The 20230-nt window shown below is 33.5% G+C and overlaps 4 protein-coding genes and 1 pseudogene across 4 annotated transcripts; 4 read left to right on the top strand and 1 right to left on the bottom strand.

The window, feature by feature from the left end:
- Positions 1-4430: 4430 nt before the first annotated feature.
- Positions 4431-6562, top strand: LOC124373296 (annotated as a pseudogene).
- Positions 6563-8639: 2077 nt separating this feature from the next.
- LOC124373295 (hydrocephalus-inducing protein homolog) lies at positions 8640-12316 on the bottom strand. The gene is made up of 4 exons (XM_046831678.1): positions 12306-12316; positions 11422-11620; positions 10246-10494; positions 8640-8861 (listed from the first exon to the last, which is right to left on the bottom strand). The coding sequence occupies exons 1-4, from the start codon at positions 12314-12316 to the stop codon at positions 8688-8690; spliced, it is 633 nt and encodes a 210-aa protein (XP_046687634.1). The 3' UTR covers positions 8640-8687.
- A 46-nt stretch (positions 12317-12362) lies between these two features.
- LOC124373297 (hydrocephalus-inducing protein homolog) lies at positions 12363-13586 on the top strand. The gene is made up of 2 exons (XM_046831679.1): positions 12363-12596; positions 13411-13586. Exons 1-2 carry the CDS (start codon positions 12399-12401, stop codon positions 13582-13584), a joined length of 372 nt encoding a protein of 123 aa, XP_046687635.1. The 5' UTR covers positions 12363-12398; the 3' UTR covers positions 13585-13586.
- A 3925-nt stretch (positions 13587-17511) lies between these two features.
- On the top strand, positions 17512-18309 carry LOC124373298. The gene has a single exon (XM_046831680.1). It carries the CDS (start codon positions 17512-17514, stop codon positions 18307-18309), a length of 798 nt encoding a protein of 265 aa, XP_046687636.1.
- A 94-nt stretch (positions 18310-18403) lies between these two features.
- On the top strand, positions 18404-18907 carry LOC124373299. The gene has a single exon (XM_046831681.1). The coding sequence runs from the start codon at positions 18404-18406 to the stop codon at positions 18905-18907; it is 504 nt and encodes a 167-aa protein (XP_046687637.1).
- The last annotated feature ends 1323 nt before the right edge of the window (positions 18908-20230 follow it).

Here is a 20230-nt window from a genome sequence, read left to right on the forward strand (position 1 = left end):
GTAGTTGCTTTTTACTGTGGATTTTTATTTTTAGATATAAAAAAAACTGAATATTGATACAATATCAAAATAATTGAGATATTAACTTGGTATTTTTCTTACAAAGTCGGTAACAAAGACTACAGACATTAAAATATCTACCAGGTGAAAAACACCTTTTTTATTGACTGTATTTTATTTTAAGTTAAACTACATAAAATGTACAAACCTGACTTACGTCTGATCTACTTGTCAGAAATTAAAATTCTTTTGGCCAATGTTTGCCTTATTCCTAAGTTGATTTTTTTGTTATGTACAAAGTTTGCAATTTTGTAATGTGATGTGATGAGATATTATTCTAAAAAATATTTTAGTCTCCATTTTATTAAAAGATAACTCGTGGCTTCCAGTGAATTTGTTGTTAGTTAAATGTCCCTTGAATACAATACCAGTAAAATGGATACAAACTCTTAATGTCAATTCAGAATTGGTCATATTTGTTTTAGATAACTTGAGCAAATAGCAATATTTTACAATTTTGAATAAATCATCACTTGATCTAGTTAATTTATCCTTCGATTTAAAATCAGTAAAAAGTGATTATAAGATCAGAATCATTGGCATGGAGTATAGAACTTTTAAGCCATTACATTTAATACTTTTTTCAATACGTCTTACAAATGACGCAATAAAAATAATATAATATTTCATCCTTAAAACTAGAACTGTCTTAATTTTCCATAACATACATGGCACTCTCAATTTCACTACTATCATCTAAAGAAAAATCCAAATCACACTTATCATGACCTAACTCAAGAAGGTTAAGGAGGTTAAGGTGCTCATAGTTCTCTAATTTTAAGTTTGGACAGATAGTTTTCTGCTCTTTAAAATTTCGTCATCTTTTTCCTTGTTTTCTAATTTTATGGGATCCTCATAGCCTCTTCTGAATTGATCCCTACTGCTCAAATTATCAAAAAGATTATCAATTATTCTTACGAGTTTCTTACTTACGGTTGGTAAACAGTTTATGAACTGTGATTGTTGTTTTACACACAAAAACTCTAAATCATCCGCTACGCTGGAGCTTAGAGTCTGTGCTACAACCTTCACATTAAATTTTCGGTTTTTGTAGAAAACATATTTGTTTGATAGTTTGTTACACATTTTAAAACTCTTTTTTTGTAAGTTATTAAGTTCTTCTACATATTTCAATCAAATCCTACCTGACGCAGATTCCATAATTTTCATGTCCGCTATTTCGTGCAAGTTTTAACATGTACGGAGGATCCAAAATAGCACAAATATCATAATTAATGGTATCAAGTTAAAAAATGGCATTTCAGGGAATTTACATCCTAAATGTTTTAAAGACTGAGATTAGTTTTTGTACCGTCAAAGGTCACACTTTGAAAATTCACGCCCACTTCTCTCAGTTTTAGTATAGCCACTTTAATCAGCTGAGACCAGTGTTAGTAAATTAAACCTTTTTTTCCAATGCTCCAAGATTCTTCATTACAAACATTGACAACTAAATAGAAAATAGATATTTGAACATAAACAGAAATTTAAGGATATGTGACTAAAAGCTAATAGATATGCCTAATCATGAACAGAGAAAAATGTATAAAAATTTAAAGTAGGTAAATATTATTTAGAACCCAATGTGAATTCAAAGATACATTTTATCTTTTGTTCAGACCAAAGGGTAGTTTTGATTTAATATCAACTGACGTGCCTGTTCTAAATTGTCTAAATAAATTTTATATCTATCTTCGGGTACTTGGCAAATACCTTTTAATGAATATTATTCAACCATGTTGTTGATGGCCTAATCCGTGTATAGAAAACATTTTTTTAATTATTTTTTAGATTATTTATTCTTATGTGCAATGAGTTTGTTGTCAATCCAACATATTCAATTGCACAATTTTTACATGTTCATTGATAAATTACATTTTTGTTTACAATTATTAATTTCTCCTCTAATTGGATACGTTTTCATTGTTTTATTATTAGTAAATGAATTGGACGATTTTATAATGTTGCAAGTATTACAACGTTTGTTTTTACAGAGTTGACTTTTAAAATATTGCTTTTCTGAATTTTTAATTTTAATAGGTGGCAATTTATGCCGTACCAGAAGATTTTCAGGTTAGTATTTCTACGAAACACTAGTCTGGGTAGTTTTGAAAATGGGTTTTTTTTGTTAATGGTGAATATTGAAGAATTTTGTGTGTCGTTGTTAGAATATTACTTGTTTTATACATTTAGGGAAATATTTAGTTATAAATTTTACATATTTTTGGGTTTTATGAACACTAGACTGTTTAATTTGGTTGTTTATAAACTTTGAAGGATATTTTCCTTTGGCAAAGGCATTTCTCTCAGTTTTTCTAGATAATTTTGAGTCTGTACTATCAGTAAATAATATTTTGTTCCTAACTAGCCAGTTACTGTGTATATAATTTCAGAAAAGATTGATGAACAAAAACTCTTTGATCTTCAATTGATTAAATATGTTAATCAATATTAATGTTAATCAAATACTTAAATATGTTAATCTGTTTCATAGTGCTTCTTAAATAATTTCTTATTAATGTAAGCATGCTCTCCACCGAAACGACAGAGACTGAAGAGTAAGGAGTATTTAGAGTTATATTGTGATGTTTGGGTAACCTTCGTCTAAGTGTTACTCATAAATAATAATTCTAAAATTCTATAATACCTTTTCTTAAACTGTGTTATTCATTCCAAGGCCATGCCATTTGAAACCTTCTATTTCTTTAACCAGTTCCTCTGTTTAAATCTTCCTAGATAACTCGAAGCCAATGTCTTTGCTCTGATTTTTAAGCCCTTTGTATCGATTTAGTTTATCTGAGAGCAGTGGCGTAGCCAAACAAAATGCAGAGTGGGGCGCGGTATGGTAGATGGTGCAGTATGGGCAGAAAGAAGGTAGATGGTGGTCCTTTAGGTTGAAGCTCAAAATTAAATATCTTGGAAACCATTAACCCTACAACATATTTTCAACAAAAATATTGCTTATTTATACTTTCTTGAGTGGAAGAGATACGCTTAGATCAGTGTTAATTTTTTTATTATTAATAATTAACAATGATTGTAATTAAAATAAAACATTTATATCCACAAAGAAATTTATTTTTACCTTCACTTAAGGGGGCAGATGCACCATCTTATTTATTTCTTTACATAAATGTTTTTGTTGCTATTTTATAGCCTGAAATCTCCTATTTGCAACTGAATATAGCACTTGAATCTTATTTGAATGTAAAGTCAAAAGTACTTCAGTATAAGATTATGTCCATTGTTTGTTTACTGAAATTAGAATCATCCCTCCCACAAAACCACACGTTATTTTTACTTATTACACAATAATAGTTTTCATAGTGTGCTATCAGTAGAGATTATGTATATTTAGGGTTAGTAACCTAAATTTAGGGAGGAGGTTGTTAGAAAAATGTTTGAAGGGGAAAACCCAAAACCAAAGGAATGTTCAACAGTGTTAATTGGGATCACATTCGAAAAACAATTGACCGAGAGTACAAAAGAAATGAAGAAAAAGATAAATGCAGAAAAACTGTAGAATAGCCTCAAGACGAAGGTTAGACAGCACAAAAATATTCTAAAAAGGAAGTTATAAGACAAATTTAATAAGAAAAACGTGAACACGTGCATCAACATTTTATTAATATAAAAAATTATTTCTTATAATTCGATAAAACTATTTTTCTATTTTTTGTGATTTTCTGAAAGTTATAATATATTTCAAGACATACATATGTACGTTTATTTTCTCAGCAACCATTAAAGGTTACTTATCAACTTGGGTTTATATGCTTATATATATATATATATATATATATATATATATATATATATATAGCTTAGTTACATAGCCTATCTTGCCAATTTAATTACTATATAATAACAAATAATTTTATAGATCTTTTAAATTGACTTAATTGTTTGTTATACAATATTTATGAAAGGAAAAATTGTGTTTTAAGAACGATGAAACATTATCTTTATTTGAATAAATATTTACTTATTGTAAATAACATTGTATTTAATTGTAACAGTATGTTATGAAAATTAAACAATAATTATGCTCGACATGTGGATTGAAGAATTTCATGACCTGTTAACGTTGACAACACTAAATAGAAATTCATATTCAATTGCAAGTAAAGGGCCGAGAAGGCCGAGAAGCACCTAGAAGCTCTATAAACAGAAACGCCGAAAGAGAATGCGCCACGATCAATACAGCACAGCGTGTCGACCAATCAGATACGGACTCTAGAAACTTCAAGAGCCAATGGGATCGTAGCATTAGACTGACAAGTAGAACAGCTGAGAAGCTTCTGGAACCAAACAGCTATCTTTATATACGCGGCGCGCGGCAACCCGCTCAGTTTGAATCAGACGTTAGAGTTATTCTGAGTGCTCGAAGCGAGTTTGCAAGTGCGTGATCTTACGCTCTGTTTATTACAAGTGTTTCGATTTTGTAATTGTGTTATCTACTAGTTACTCAATATGCCAGGGAAAATGCCAGCTATTGGAATCGACTTGGGAACGACCTACTCTTGTGTGGGAGTTTGGCAGCAGGGGAAAGTGGAGATAATCGCCAACGACCAAGGGAACAGGACGACACCCAGCTACGTCGCCTTCACCGACACCGAGAGGCTCATCGGGGACGCCGCCAAGAACCAGGTAGCAATGAACCCACAGAATACAGTTTTTTGATGCCAAAAGATTAATAGGAAGGAAATTTGATGATCCAAAAATTCAAGCAGACATGAAACATTGGCCTTTTAAAGTAATCAGCGACTGTGGAAAACCAAAAATTCAAGTAGAATTTAAGGGAGAAAATAAGAAATTTGCTCCTGAAGAAATCAGCTCAATGGTATTAACTAAAATGAAGGAGACTGCCGAGGCCTATCTTGGCGGCCCTGTAAAGGATGCTGTTATTACCGTCCCCGCATATTTCAATGATTCACAGAGACAAGCAACCAAAGACGCTGGAGCAATTGCTGGTCTTAATGTTCTCAGGATTATCAATGAGCCTACAGCAGCTGCTCTTGCTTATGGACTTGATAAAAATCTCAAAGGTGAAAGGAATGTTTTAATTTTTGATCTTGGAGGCGGAACCTTTGATGTATCCATTTTGACAATTGATGAAGGCTCTCTGTTTGAAGTGAAGGCAACTGCTGGTGATACTCACTTAGGAGGTGAAGATTTTGACAACCGCCTTGTCAACCACTTGGCAGATGAGTTCAAGAGGAAGTTCCGCAAAGATCTGCGGTCTAACCCAAGAGCTCTCCGTAGATTGAGGACTGCGGCTGAGCGAGCCAAGCGAACCCTCTCATCTAGCACAGAGGCCAGCATTGAGATTGACGCTCTCTACGAGGGAATTGACTTCTACACCAAAGTCTCCAGGGCCAGGTTTGAAGAACTCTGCTCAGACCTTTTCTGTAACACTCTTCAACCAGTAGAAAAAGCTCTGAATGATGCCAAAATGGACAAATCTTCTATTCACGATGTAGTCCTGGTGGGAGGGTCAACTCGAATTCCTAAAATTCAAAGTCTTCTACAGAACTTCTTTTCGGGTAAACAACTCAATCTGTCCATCAACCCAGATGAAGCTGTTGCCTATGGGGCAGCTGTCCAGGCTGCCATTTTGTCAGGAGATCAAAGCTCAGCGATCCAGGATGTTCTCCTTGTTGATGTCACTCTCCTCTCTCCTTGGGTATTGAGACAGCAGGAGGTGTTATGACAAAAATCATCGAGAGGAACTCAAGAATTCCTTGCAAGCAGACACAGACTTTCAGCACCTATGCCGACAATCAGCCTGCTGTAACCATTCAGGTGTTTGAAGGTGAGCGAGCCATGACCAAAGATAACAACCTTTTGGGTACCTTTGATCTGACAGGAATTCCTCCTGCACCTCGTGGTGTACCAAAAATCGACGTCACTTTCGATCTTGATGCCAATGGTATCCTCAATGTCTCTGCCAAAGATAACAGTTCCGGAAAATCCAAGAACATCACCATCCAGAACAATAAAGGCCGACTATCCAAGGAGGAGATTGACCGGATGGTGAACGAGGCAGAGAAGTACAAGGAAGAAGATGACAAACAGCGGGAGAAGATTGCTGCGAGGAACCAGCTGGAAGGATACACCTTCAACGTGAAGCAGGCCTTGGACGAGGCAGGAGAGAAGTTGAGCGAAGAAGATAAGTCAGCTGCAAGGCGAGAGTGTGAAGAAACTTTGAGGTGGCTCGACAATAACAGTCTGGCGGAGAAGGATGAGTACGAACATCGGCTGCGGGGAGCTACAGCAACAGTGTTCTCCTCTAATGGCCAAACTCCATGGAGCAGGACAACCCCACTCTCGAGGACATCAGAGTAAAGATAGCAATGGACCAACAATCGAAGAGGTTGATTAAAATTAAAGTCATAAATATTCATACAAGTTCCTGTTAAAATTAATTTATTATGATCTTTGTGTTTATGTATTATATGTTTCGTTGTAAATTCTGTATGTATTGTAAATATTTTATTTAATCAATAAATTTTATTACTTATTGTTTTATTAACATGTGTTGATGTTTCCCCCCCATTTAATTAAGAAAATTTTATAGTCAAGTAAATTTTTATTCAGTATACTAAAAGAAACAATCAGTATTTTTTACCTGAAAGTGATTCAATAAATTATAGATTGTAATATTAATTTTTAATGTAAATTTTGTTTACAGCCCTTTAAGATAGTATTTCTGCAGTAGAAAACAGAAAAGAGGAGTGATATGAATTCATAGCAGAATTTTGGTACAACTTACAATCAGGCCAAATAAAAAAATGGTTAAAGAAAATGATATAGACTTTTTACATTATTTACATGTAAGATGACTGGAGGAAGTGAGTGACATGCTTTAATAAAAAAGATTTTCCTCAGGGAAAAGTTTATTAATTTCAGTTAGTTCAGTCATCTTGCATGTACATGCTGTGAAAAGTTCAAACCCTTATCTTCAACATTTTCTCTGAGCCTGATTATAAAATTGCCTAAATTTCATACTGAAAATGCCTGCATTTCGTCATGGAGTGATCAAGGTTTTCTGCTTCTTCTATATTTAGGGAAGTATCCAAGGGCTATGGAATTGAAACAAAGTATTTTCATAATAAAACATTTATTACATCCACTTAATGTAGAGACTCAAGATCAGTTACAGTATTTCAGATTAGTATGAGGTATTATCAAATTAATGCACTTCAATAACTTGTTTATTTTGAAAAATTAATTTTTAAAATCAGTAACATATTTTTAAAATTTTATTTATTTTATTCAAGTTATTTCCAGGGTACCAAAGATCTATTTAGTAAACTAATATTAAAACTTAAGTTTCAATGATTTTTTTTAATTGGATTTTTATTTTTATGTTTTGTCAAATGTTTTCATTTTGAAATATATATTCAATTCAATTCAAAATTTCTTTATTCAGACATGTAACAGATTACGAGAATAGCGTCACAATAAATCTCAATATAAATTTATAATTTATATATTAAAACATAAAAATCAGTTTGACACTCACTGAAAAAGTAAGATTTGGCTATGTAGCCTTCTACAGAGTAAGTTAAAACAATTTTTAAATCAAGACAGTTATTAGTGAAGGTAATTATTAGGTAATTTAAGGGGATTTTATACATTTCTAAACATCCCCAACAATACTTAAATGTTACTTACATATTGAAACAAAAAATAAAGTGAGCACCTTTTGTCTAACTCCAACCACCTGCTCGTCATTTCTGGTCTCCTTCAAAGTTATAACCAAACATATCCGTGATGTGTATTATTGCTTTCTCGGTTATCACAAGTGCACATCTATTGCGTATCTCGTTATTATTCTTCATCAAGTGGTAGTGTTGTGATTAGTTTGAAATATTTATCTTCTTTTATAGTAAAATTTATTTAAAATAAACAGTTTTGTAAATAGTTCTTTTTTATTTTCATCAATAAATACACTAATTTTAAGTAAAATACCATGTTTTATACTTTTTTGCTTTTACCTTTTATAATTTAACTATAATAAATTAGCTTTGAACTTAAAGAATCAAAATATTTTTACTTGTCTTCGTGTTAAAGGAAATTTATGGATTTATTAGTGGCATATGAAGGGTTAAAAGCTAATCACTGCAACAGTCTTGCCAAGTTTAATGCTAAGCTTGGTCGCAGTCTTATGGTTTACACCAAGTATCACGCTGACTTGCAGGGGGTCAAAAAACAACTTCCACAAAATGTTTGTCCTTATTCTCCTTATACTGGTGAATAAGTGATAGAGAATTTGTTATCTGACTTTCCCCTCTAAAATTAGCAACCAATCCCGGCTAGTTTTCACATGCAATCATGTAAAAAGATCACTCACATTAATTTCCACACAATCCTGCATTAAAGTGAATCTTCGTGTTTGTGATACCGAGTCAGTAACTTGTGAGCTTATTTATCAGTAGAAGTTGATCAAACTTTGGATATTATCGATGTTTAAATTGGTATTGCTGTGATTAAAGAAGTTTAGATATTATATTTTGAAACATGAAGTATTTTGAAACATGAAGTATTTTGAAACTGTATTAGTACCTAGTGAATATAATAACTAGTTTTACCCCACAATATGGAATCTCTCTGTAGAACTCTCACCTGACAGCCAAGTCCCCACTGTTACACAGCAGCAGTCTACTAGTAGCTGTGTTTCCCAAGACAGTGCTACCAAACGGTACAAACTGACGGTCCAGGAACACTTTCATTCCAACAGAACTGGCTCTGACAGTAGACAGCACCCGTGTGTTGTCTTGGAATCTTACACACAACTGAACATAACAGATTTTAAATATGCAGAATTATATAATTTATTCCTCATAACAGTGTCATTCAAAAACTTAGTCCATCTAGTATTTTTAAACAAGACATTACATTTTTATATTTACAATCTCAATAAACGCAATATTGTTAATATGATTTTGTTAATATTATTGAAAGTGGTAAAATGTTATTGATGAGTATATTTATAAACATACGGAATTGTTAAAATCCATCCCACCGACATTACTGTGCGAGTTGATGAACGATACTGACAATAATATTTCAGTAATTATGGAAGCATTAATAGTATTTCCAATACTGCCTCAGTCATTTATACAGACAATAGTAATGTATACACAGGGTATCCCCAAAATGCCTGCTCTAGTGAAACTTGTTCCTATTTCTATACAGTTCTTAGAAGACAACGAAAAAATGGAACAATCATAAAAAAATCATACAAATCATTAACTTTATTATTCATTAAGTAACATTAAGTTACTTGTAAATATTTTGTAATGTATTTTTACATGTTTTAATTATCTATTTATTGTACACTGTGTGTATTAATGACGCAGTCTATCTGACAAGTGTCGGTCAGCGACGTAGATCACAAGTATTCAAGTATTCAAGTCACGTCTGCTTTTATTTTAAAACATTAGCTAAAAACAAATACAATTAATCCAGGTAAGTATGATTTCAGATTTAATATTATTTCATACAGATATCCCGTATGTAGAATTAGTGTATCTCTCAGAACTTTTGGTCTATAAGAAAATACAATACGAGGATGAGAGAAATTTGACAACTTTTTATAGACAGAGAATAATAATATGCATAATACTTCCACTTCATAACTAAATACATTTTTGTAGAAAGAATAAAAAGTACTAATATAATCAAAGTTTTTACTTTTTTACTTGATTAAGCACATTTTATATTGTTATTAAGAATTTAAAGAAATTTTAATTTTTTTTCTAAAACAATTTAATAAATTTCTAGGTATAAAATAACTTTGTATGTAGGTTATATGCTTAATTATTTATTGTGAGTGTGGATAGTCCATTTTTTTAGGATATAGTTTATGAAGTGCATTAGTGTGGCACAATATAATTAAACTGTTGAATGAAAACTGTGTATGAAAATAAACTTACAAAATAGATATGAATTTTGAAGAAGAAATAAATATTTTGGTTATATCAATTGAGCGATAATCTTTAATGATAATTTTTTTTATTGATGGATACAAAATACTACTGTAATATTTAGAGAAATAACAAAATCAATTAAATATTTAATTAAGGATGATTAACAGCTGTTAACTATCCTTTATAGCGTCCTTTTGCTCCTGCAATATCCAGCTCTACACCCGCTGTACACTAAGTCATTTCTTACCTCCTGCTCTATTCCCTTGACAAGAGTGTTAGCAGAGAATCTGACAGCCAGGGTAGACTCCTGTCCAGGTTTCAGCCGTACAGGCTCGGCCGGAGCTAGTGTGACTTCGGCTACAGGCGGCTCCAGGCTGACTGTGGGACAGACGCAGGCCTCACTGTGGTTAATTATAGTCACCATTCTCTTCTTAGCCCGCCCCACCATTGTACCTTCTAAGCTGATCAGCTTATCCGCAGGATTTACCAGCATTACCTGCAGCATGCCACTTTAGAATAATATAGGGCATATAGAGAGAATAGGCAAACTTCAATAATTACTGATTATTTCTCAACGGAACGTATTTTAACTGTACACATATAACAATCTAGGTCTATGATGAAAGATATGTGCATGGATATGTGAATGAATAGCTGAAATCTTTGTTTATTTTTCATTCACTATACAATTTTTTGTGTTTGTAAAACACAAAAATTTGTTGCTCATGGTCTCAACAGTGATAAGTTAACTCTTATTTTGTAGATAATATAGATAAGATTGTAAATAATGTTATTAGTTACAATTTATCATATATTTATTCTAGTTTTCTGAATATATTTCCTAAAAAAACTTTCAGTTTCATCTAAGACATATTTTTGTTGAAGAAGTTTATGCAGCTATAGTACTTAGTAAAAGCTATCTCAAGTAAAAGACAGAAATTTCAGGAAAATTATTAGAAAGTTCCATAATTGTGAAGCAACGGTTCTGACATACTTTTTCATTCACTTTGTTCAGTAGATCATCACTGTCAAGAGAAGGTCTACCGCTCTTTTTTTACTGTGAATGTTAGTTTTACATTTAAACGAAATCGCATTTACGGACATCTTCACTCATAATGTTTGGGTTATAAACCGCACACAATTCATAATGAATCTTGGCTTCTGAGTGAGTTTTCACCCAAAGAATCTTATAACACCATGCACTTCATACTTGGTGAGGTTTTCTGTTCCAAGGTTATGACTGAACAACTCATGAATGCAAGATGCACAGCATAGTTAGAAGCATGCTGGACCATACATAACAATGTCAACATGGCGGCGCTACCCCCACTACTTCTCATGCTATGCATAAATGGCAGTTACTTTCTGGGTAACCATTGTATTAAGTATTCTGTTCATAAACTTTACATTATGTTTTACTCACATTAAAGTTTACGCCTCGTCCACTGATAGTCACAATATACTGGTAAGTACCATTGATCAGAAAGCCCACTGTCTCCCTGTAACTCTGACAAGCTCTCGGCAGGAACACTATTGGTATTGAGAGCTCAGACCTAGGAACCACGGTTGTTTGAGAGATGTCTACCCTCAGGTGCTGCTTGTTATCAAACTGCCCTTCAATCCTACAAAAAATAAATACAGGTAACTTTTACCCAAACTTAGGACCTAAATATTATCTACACACTTAGATATACGAAAAATTAACATTCACATAGGCTTTGTTCCTACAGGACTTTTACTCAAAAGATTCAAGGTTCAAGATCTTTATTGGTCTTTAATATCATGTTTGACTTTGTCAATACAATTTTGTAATAATTGTTGGATGACAATAAAATGATTCTGATTCTACAAAATATAAATTTTCACAATATTCATTACAAACAAATAAATGCACCTTTCTCAAGCAAAAGCAAAACATAAAACAAAATTGCTAAAAAAAAAAAAAAAACTTTCACTTATGAAACGCTAGCTATTCAGTGTGGCCAACCTGTTAACCTAAATAATTGTCATATATCTATGTATTCAGTGTTTCAATAGTTAATTTGCATGACGATTGTTCAATGAATAACACTATTAACGATGATATATTAGTGTCATTTGATCATGTATGCAAATGAGTAGTCATTTATTTTTTGTTATTTACTGAGTTTATCACAATATAGATTAGTGCTAAAAAACTCTTGATTTCTTCTTTTCATTGGTACAAAAAAACTTTGTTTTATTCATTCATAAAATGAGTTTTAATAACGACTCAATGTTTCCTACATCTATATGTGCATGTTGACAAATGGTGAAGGCAAACAACACCCAACATTCATCTATGAACACCAGATCTAGGATTTTAAATCGTTTAGAAATTTTAAAGATGTTTTCTGTCAATAGATTGAGACACGTATCCCTATGATACTCAGTTTCACATTGAAAAACGTTGGCAAGCCTGTGTTCCACTACCATTGGCTGTGGGGCTCGGATTCTATGGTGTCAATCAGTGCCGCCACCACAAGCGGGTTGGTTGGACCCCAGGCCAAGCTGGGCCTAAATCTGCAGTTGACAGCTCTGAGGCGAACTGCTTTCCATCAACTCAAAGTCCAGTTGTTTGTGCGTATCCATTTCTTTAATAATGTGTTTTATAATTTTTTTTAAAACTGATATTGGAAATATAAATACAATGATATACTTACTGCTGACTTGAACACACACTATCAAACACTTTTTTGATCTCCAGAACAAGAAACCAAGAGACCTTACAGTGCCAATAATATTATTTAAAAAAGTCCCACTAGCGAACATAAGTTTTCTGCTCTCAATTTAGTATTTCATATTTAATATTTGTTTCATTAAACCCATAATATATAACAGTCCTGTTTATTTACATTCAGCATTAAAAATGTTTTGATACAAAATTTGCCACTAGCATTTAAAGTTGTTTAAAAATAGCTTTGAAGTAAAGTATTTTTATTGCTTCCCGAGATTTGTAAAATGATGTATATCTTAACTGTTACTCACCATTTGAAAATGTTTTAAATTTTGTTCTACTCCCCTCAATTTGTCTAGGCCCAACATTAAATAAAAATTAACTGCAGGAAATATCCTCTGTTGTGAAAAAATATATACAAAGTAATCTCATAATCTTGTATAGTAAAATATTTAAGAAAAATTACACTTCCTCTTTGCCAGTGCCTCCGGTATGAAATTGATAGGGTCTCACAGAATCAAAATCATGTGAACTGGGCAATCTCAAACATTCAACCATCTTCTTTACAATTTTGTTTCAGTCACGTCTCATTGTTTTTGGCTAAAAAAAAGAAATATGTTAAGTCTGAGTAAACTAAGAATATTCCTGCTTATTTTTTGAAAATGTAAATGTACTGTAGAGTATGAGTAACAAGCCTAACAAGGTGGGTGGGTACAGATCAGCAAGGGGCCTACTTTTGTGCTGCTGTTGAGTGGAACCGCTGCCCAGCCCGTGTTCAAGTTTTCCTTTTGTCAGCACAATTTTGGGCCTTGCTTCGTGCAGAACTCTGATGTTGATTACAACAAGACCGACCTGACGTTCAGCAACATGGACGAGAATCCTCTCTTGTGAGTTAAAGGCTTCACTTTGTTTTAATTACTTGTTTCACTTACATACATTTTTAGAGTCAATTGAAACTCAAATTTACTGTAGTATCCTGATAGTATTGTCTTTATTTCAAAATAATATTCCTAATTTTGTGAATAGCCCAATTGAATGTGAATTGTGAATTTCCGCACTAGCCCATCTTCCTCTGCTCTAATATACAATTTCAGTCTACATTATTGTAGCAAGTAATAGAAAAAGAATAGGAACTACTGTTTTGCATTCAATGAAGTGAATCTGTTAGAAATATCAGGAGTCCTTGATCATCTTTTTTGTTTGTCGTTGCTGTTAATGATTTCTCGTTTAATGTACCATGCTCATCAGTATTATATTATGCAGATGACACCACACTCTTGAATTTCAGTGAAAATTATGAGAATCTTATTATGGAAGAAAACTATGCGGTAAAATCGGCTATGGAATGGTTTGAGACAAACTACTTAATAGTAAATGATCAAAATACTGAGAAAGTACTGTTTACTTTAAATAGGAATTATGAAGTTAGTAAACCTGTAAAACTATTAGGGGTATACCTTGACAGCAAATTAAGTTGGGAACATCACATAGATGAATTGTGTAAAAAATTATCTAGAGTAGTCTATCTCTTGAGTAAATTGAGACATTGTATAACTATGGATATGCTTCTAGCCTCCTATTATGCATTTTTCCATTCACACTTAAGTTATGGTATAACTCTATGGGGGAACAGTAGTAGTGCAGTAAGAGTATTTAAATGGCAAAAAAATGCATTAAGTGTTATGAAAAATGTTTCAAAAAGAGAGACTTGTGTTCCAATTTTTAAGAAATTAAAAATAATGACTATTGTTAATATGTATATATTCTACTGTCTTATAAGTGTAAAGGAACAACTTGAAACATTTACAACTAGGCAGGATATTCATGATTATCCTACTAGAACAAAACATTTGTTACAACTCTTACCAGTTAAATTAACCAAAACAAAATGCAGTCATCTTTTTATGAAAATTAAATTGTTTAATAAGTTACCATTAAATGCTAGATCTGTATCTTTAGCCACATTTAAAACAGTTTTGAAGTGCTGGTTAAAAGTTAATATATTTTATTGTGTTGATGAATTCTTAAATTTTGATACCACAACAATAATTTTTTAAATTTTGTCTCTCAATGTATTTATTTATTCAGTTTTAATATTGTTGAATTTGAAAATTTTATCTATGTTAAATGTGTTAATAGTTATTTATTATTGTTAATTTATATAGATCTGTTGGTTGTTTGGTTATTGTTGTTGTTTGTTTTAGTTTTAGTTTAGAGTTTTAGTTTAGAATATTTTAGTAACTTGACGAAGTCTATTGCACTATTGAATGTGTTTAAAAATATCACTATGTAGGCCTACAGAGCCTAAAACAAATACAATCTATATCTATGTTAAAAGTTTAAAATTGTAAGTCACTAAAATTAGCATTAAAAATCTCATCTGCAGAATAAAACGTTTTTCTCTTCAGCCACTCTGCAACAACATTCTTAAACCTACCAACAGAAATTGATCTAGCACTTAAAGGTAACATATTGAATAGCATAGCTCCGTTTATTGCATAGTTCTGTTGAGTTTTACTTAACCTAGCATATTGTACATCAATTGTATTTTTAATTCTAGTGTTGTGTTCAAGATGCATGTAACAAGACGTGATATTGTTTTCAAAGTGTAGTTATAATTATGTTAGTGTGTTATTTAATTCTAATTTAAATTTTTTTAAGGTAATAAGTAAAAATCTTCTGAACTTTTGTAATGAAGTAAATAATGTATATCCATTACATTGTAACATTTGAATTTTTCTTGATTTGAATATTTATAAAAAACATTTCCTTATTAACATTTTAGAAATTGTGCTATAAATTGTAAATTCTAAAACCCAAACTGGGTAAAATGTAGGATGCAAAAATGTTTTGGTAGTGATACTGAGCCTACAATGGCTTAAAGTACACCCCTGTAGCCTCCGCATTATGGGGGGGGGAGAGGGGGCACTTTATGGGGCACCTGGGGTGATGAAAAATAAGGAAATGTTAATAAAATTAGTCAAAATGTAGTCTGATTTCACTACATTACTCTTTAAATGACGAATATCACTTTTTTCATTATAAAGATTTATAAAACAGTTTCCTAGAACTAAATTCACAAAAAAATCCAAGATATGACTTGTTACAGCAATAAGGTAGCCTTAAAAACTAAAACAGGCAAATTTTTTCACTCTGTCTAGCTACACCATTGTGAGCCTAATATATATCCCGATAGTATCACAGAACCAAAATATTACTATTATACACAACCAATATCCAGCTGATATACCATTGCGATTAAGCTTTCTTCAATTTTTATATCTAACTGAAATCATGTTCGATGACAACACAAATACCAGACAATCAGGTAGTGATCACTCAGAAAGGATTAAGGACAATCTGGACTACAAAGCAAAGAGGAATTCCTACTGCTAGCATTCTTGTCTAGAATTATGTACTGAAGGAAGATCAGATGATTACACAGATGGTGCTGTAGATCACTCCAAGCTCAACCACAGTCCGGTCCATGCTCTTAACCAGCAACACTTCTGATGTAACAATGGGTATCACTTTTTTCTCTTTTTTTTAGGTGCCGCCTCCGATCCATGAGGAAGAATTAGGGCACTACATCTCAAAGTCATCCCGGAAGAAGAGGAGGCCAGCTCTGAACCAGCCTCTCCAGTCAAAGTAGGCAGGGGGTGGCACACCCTTGTTGAGGTTAACAAGAACCTCTGAGGTAAGGGAACAAACCCCACCAACTCCTACAGTCATCTTCCACAGTAGACTAGACCTATCGAATTGCCCATGAACCCCAGAATCTCGACATTTGTGGTTAGTGATGTGCCGCTACTGGACATCTATAAGGTTGCCCAGATTGAAGTGGCACATCGGTTTTTGCTGTGCCCAGTGGTGGGTTCAATTGGTAGGTATAAACCAGCCAGAAGTGATCCCTGCTGGGTATGGGTATCACTTGCTTTTGCTGCTACTGCTACTGCTTTTGTCCCACCTATCCCTCCCCTCATGATGACACCTCTCCCCAGACACCGTGAAATCCTGTGTACCATGGTGAAAGGCCTAGCACATCAGACACGACTTACGGATGTTGGACCACCTGAGAGTCGTGCTTGTGATGGGCTTCCTGAGATTCATAATTCTGTATTCCCATAATAAATAATACAATATTACATTTTATAATTAAAAAAAGCTTGCAGTGTGCATGCAGAAGGGTGACTGTTTCGTACATTCCTTATGGCACCAGATCGAAAGTTAAAAATTAGCATAACTCAATGTACATTAGGCATAATATTGTTTTACTGACAATTATATATTATGAATACTTTAAATATGTTATCATTAGTGTACTGGGTGTGACTTTGAGTGATGTTTGGGCTATAGCTTAATATTATAAGAATACACAATTAAAAAATGATTGATAACAGAATCATAAACTACATTAGACCTATGAATATCTGTATAAAAGAATTTATACTTGTAACTTATACATAATTAGCTCAACTCAAACACTTACAACGCCCATATCTATGCAGTTATCCTTGTCAGAACGCATGTGGTGGCTTGCTCTGTTGCTGTCATGGTAGACAAGCACAGGCTGTACTTGGTAACACTGAGCCGTGAGGTCCAAGGTCAGTGGACATCTGAGTAGTTGTACTGTAGACCTCTGACTTGTTTGCGTGCGAGGGGACACAGGGGTGAGGGGGAAGGTCCGCTCCGCGATTGGGCCAAATAGGTCGTTGCCTAGCAACCGCACGTACTATTCACGATGTTTGTGTACGGCGCCACGGAAAGTCACTGCGCTAGCGCTGTTACACGCTCAGTAGCTACTAGTTAGTTGTGAGAATGGCGTCGGTGCGTAAAAGAGGACAGACTGTGCATAGTGAAGCAAGAGAAGTGATAAGGAGAGTGATAAGTAAGTGTGACGAAGAAGCGAGAACTGGTAATTTGCAGCACTTAATGAAACAGAGCAATTTGCGAGTCAAGAATTACACTGGTGTTTCGGTGAGGACAATTTCTAGCATTAGAAAGGAAGGAGATGCAGCTGGAGAGACACCTTTAACTACGCCTGGTAAGAAAAGGCCGTACTCGGAGGAGAAGAAATTTCATATGGATGATTTTGATAGAAGAGTCGTTCGAGATGTGGTGAGTGACTTTTATTTAGTGAGGAAGAAAGTGCCCACTGTTCCTAAACTGTTAATTGATTTAAAAGAAAAACTTGACTTCCCTTGGAAAGAAGAAACCCTACGAAGACTCCTGCACCAAATGGGATTTAAGTGGAAACGGTGTAACAAACTAAGAAAAATTCTTATCGAGCGGCCAGACATAGTTAATTGGCGTGCTCGTTATTTGAGAGATATCCAACGGTTTCGACATGAAAAAAGACCAATATTTTACATTGATGAGACATGGGTGGACAACAATTTGACATTCGGGAAGTGCTGGAGTAGTGATGAAGTGCCTGGTGTGTTGACGAACACAAGTTCATCCAACAGACTGATTGTTGTAAACGCGGGTTCTACAGATGGATTTCTTAAAGGGGCTGCTTTAATTTTTAGGGCGGGTAAAGCGACGGGGGATTACCACGGACAAATGAATGGTAATAATTTTGAGAAATGGGCTGAAGAAAAAACTCCTGCCTAACCTTCCAGAAAAAAGTGTTATTGTAATAGACAATGCACCCTATCATTGCCATTAAGAAAATAAGGCGCCAACAAAGTACGCTGTGAAAAAGGAAATGATAGACTGGCTGCAGAGTAACAACATACAATGCTCAGCAGATATGAAAAAGTTTCAGTTGTACGAGCTGATAGAAAAGCACAAACCTAAAGAAAAGGTGTATCGCATCGACGTGGCGTTGAAGAGGCGAGGCCATGCGGTTCTCAGATTACCACCCTACATGTGTGAATTAAACCCAATTGAGCTGGCCTGGGCTAAAATCAAGAGAGTGGTGAAAAGAAACAACATAAGAGGAGACCTGTCACTAACGAAACTGGAAGAGGCAACACGAGAAGCGCAAAGTTCTGTTAGCAAGATCGACTGGGAAGGCTTCACAAACCACACCTTGAAGCTAGAACAACACTACTGGGAACAGGACGGCTTGATGGAAGATGCCATCGACAAATTCGTGATTGAGTTGGGCGGAATGGACAGCAGTGACAGTGAAGTGTCAGATGACAGTGAGGAAGAAATATCTGACAGTGAACTGGCTCAACCTCTTCCAAGTACAAGTGATGATTAAATTGTAAGTCGTAAAAGCACATTATTTATATATACATAAATATATATATATATATATATATATATATATACATATAATAGCAAAATTTCCTGCTGTTTTCCCTTTTTTATGTTAGAAATCAAATATAATCAACTTCCTCAAATATCAACTTGTAACTTTGTACAACTTAAACAATGTATTATGTATTCGGCAAATACCGTACTGTAAATTACCACTTCTCACTTCAGTGTTTATAAAATATTTAACAAAAATACTCTGTTTATTATATTTTTTAATTATACACCAACTATTATAATATATTATCAACATATTTATTATTTATTTTATTTACATGCAACAATACAGGCTACACACCCAATTACATTGTGCATGTTTAAATCAAGATGACATGCAATAATATTCACACATTCAAATAAATTCAATCCAGTCCAGTGTTCCACCAAAATAGTTCCATTAAATAGATAATTAAGCCTAAAGATAAATAACAGATACATATATATATATAGATATAACAACGTAACTATAATAAAATTATAAGATAAGCCATAACAAAAAGAACGTGTGTGTGTGTGTGTGTGTGTGTGTGTAATTAAAAGTATAAACATTTTAATAAAAATATTGGTAGTGTAATATATTTGTTAAATGTGTATATGTAAGGTATTAGATAGTCTAGCTCAGTTTATATCCCTCTGACAAAGTCTTTTGTATTGATTAATGTTATGTAAAAATATATCAACCTCCCCAGGCAAAGAATTATGCAATCTCATCATTGTATTCAAAGGTGATGAAAAATGTGCTATTGTACGAGAAAAATTAATGTGAAACAAATTTTGGGATCTAATGTATTATAATGTATTATCAATATATTTCATGTATTTCACAACTTATTCTGGTTTATGTTTACATAATAATAAAATTTCAATTTGAAATTGTGTTTTCTATTGCCAATTACCAAGTATCAAGTGTTCATCATAAAGTTTACTCCAGAAATAAAACTATTTATTAAAAAAATAAATGTGTTGAATAGGCTACAAATAGTGTAATAGTGATCATATGATATTGATATTATGATATGAAGACGTATATTGAGAGGGTTGGGCTGTCAATGTTGACAGAACCGATGTTTTCGGTTGGGGTCGTAGACGGTGACGGAGAAGCGCCCCAGCAATGGCTGCCGCATTCCTCTCGCGCGCAATCAAGTCAGAGGTCTACTGTACACTTACCTTCACATGAAACTGACCCTCCCCTGCCTGTGTTGGTGTGAGGCATAACCTGCACAGGCATTAACTTAATTTAACATGTTGCAATATCAAAGCAAATAGT

This window comes from Homalodisca vitripennis, unplaced genomic scaffold (assembly GCF_021130785.1).
Source record: "Homalodisca vitripennis isolate AUS2020 unplaced genomic scaffold, UT_GWSS_2.1 ScUCBcl_5279;HRSCAF=11937, whole genome shotgun sequence".
Classification (NCBI taxonomy): Eukaryota; Metazoa; Arthropoda; class Insecta; order Hemiptera; family Cicadellidae; genus Homalodisca; species Homalodisca vitripennis.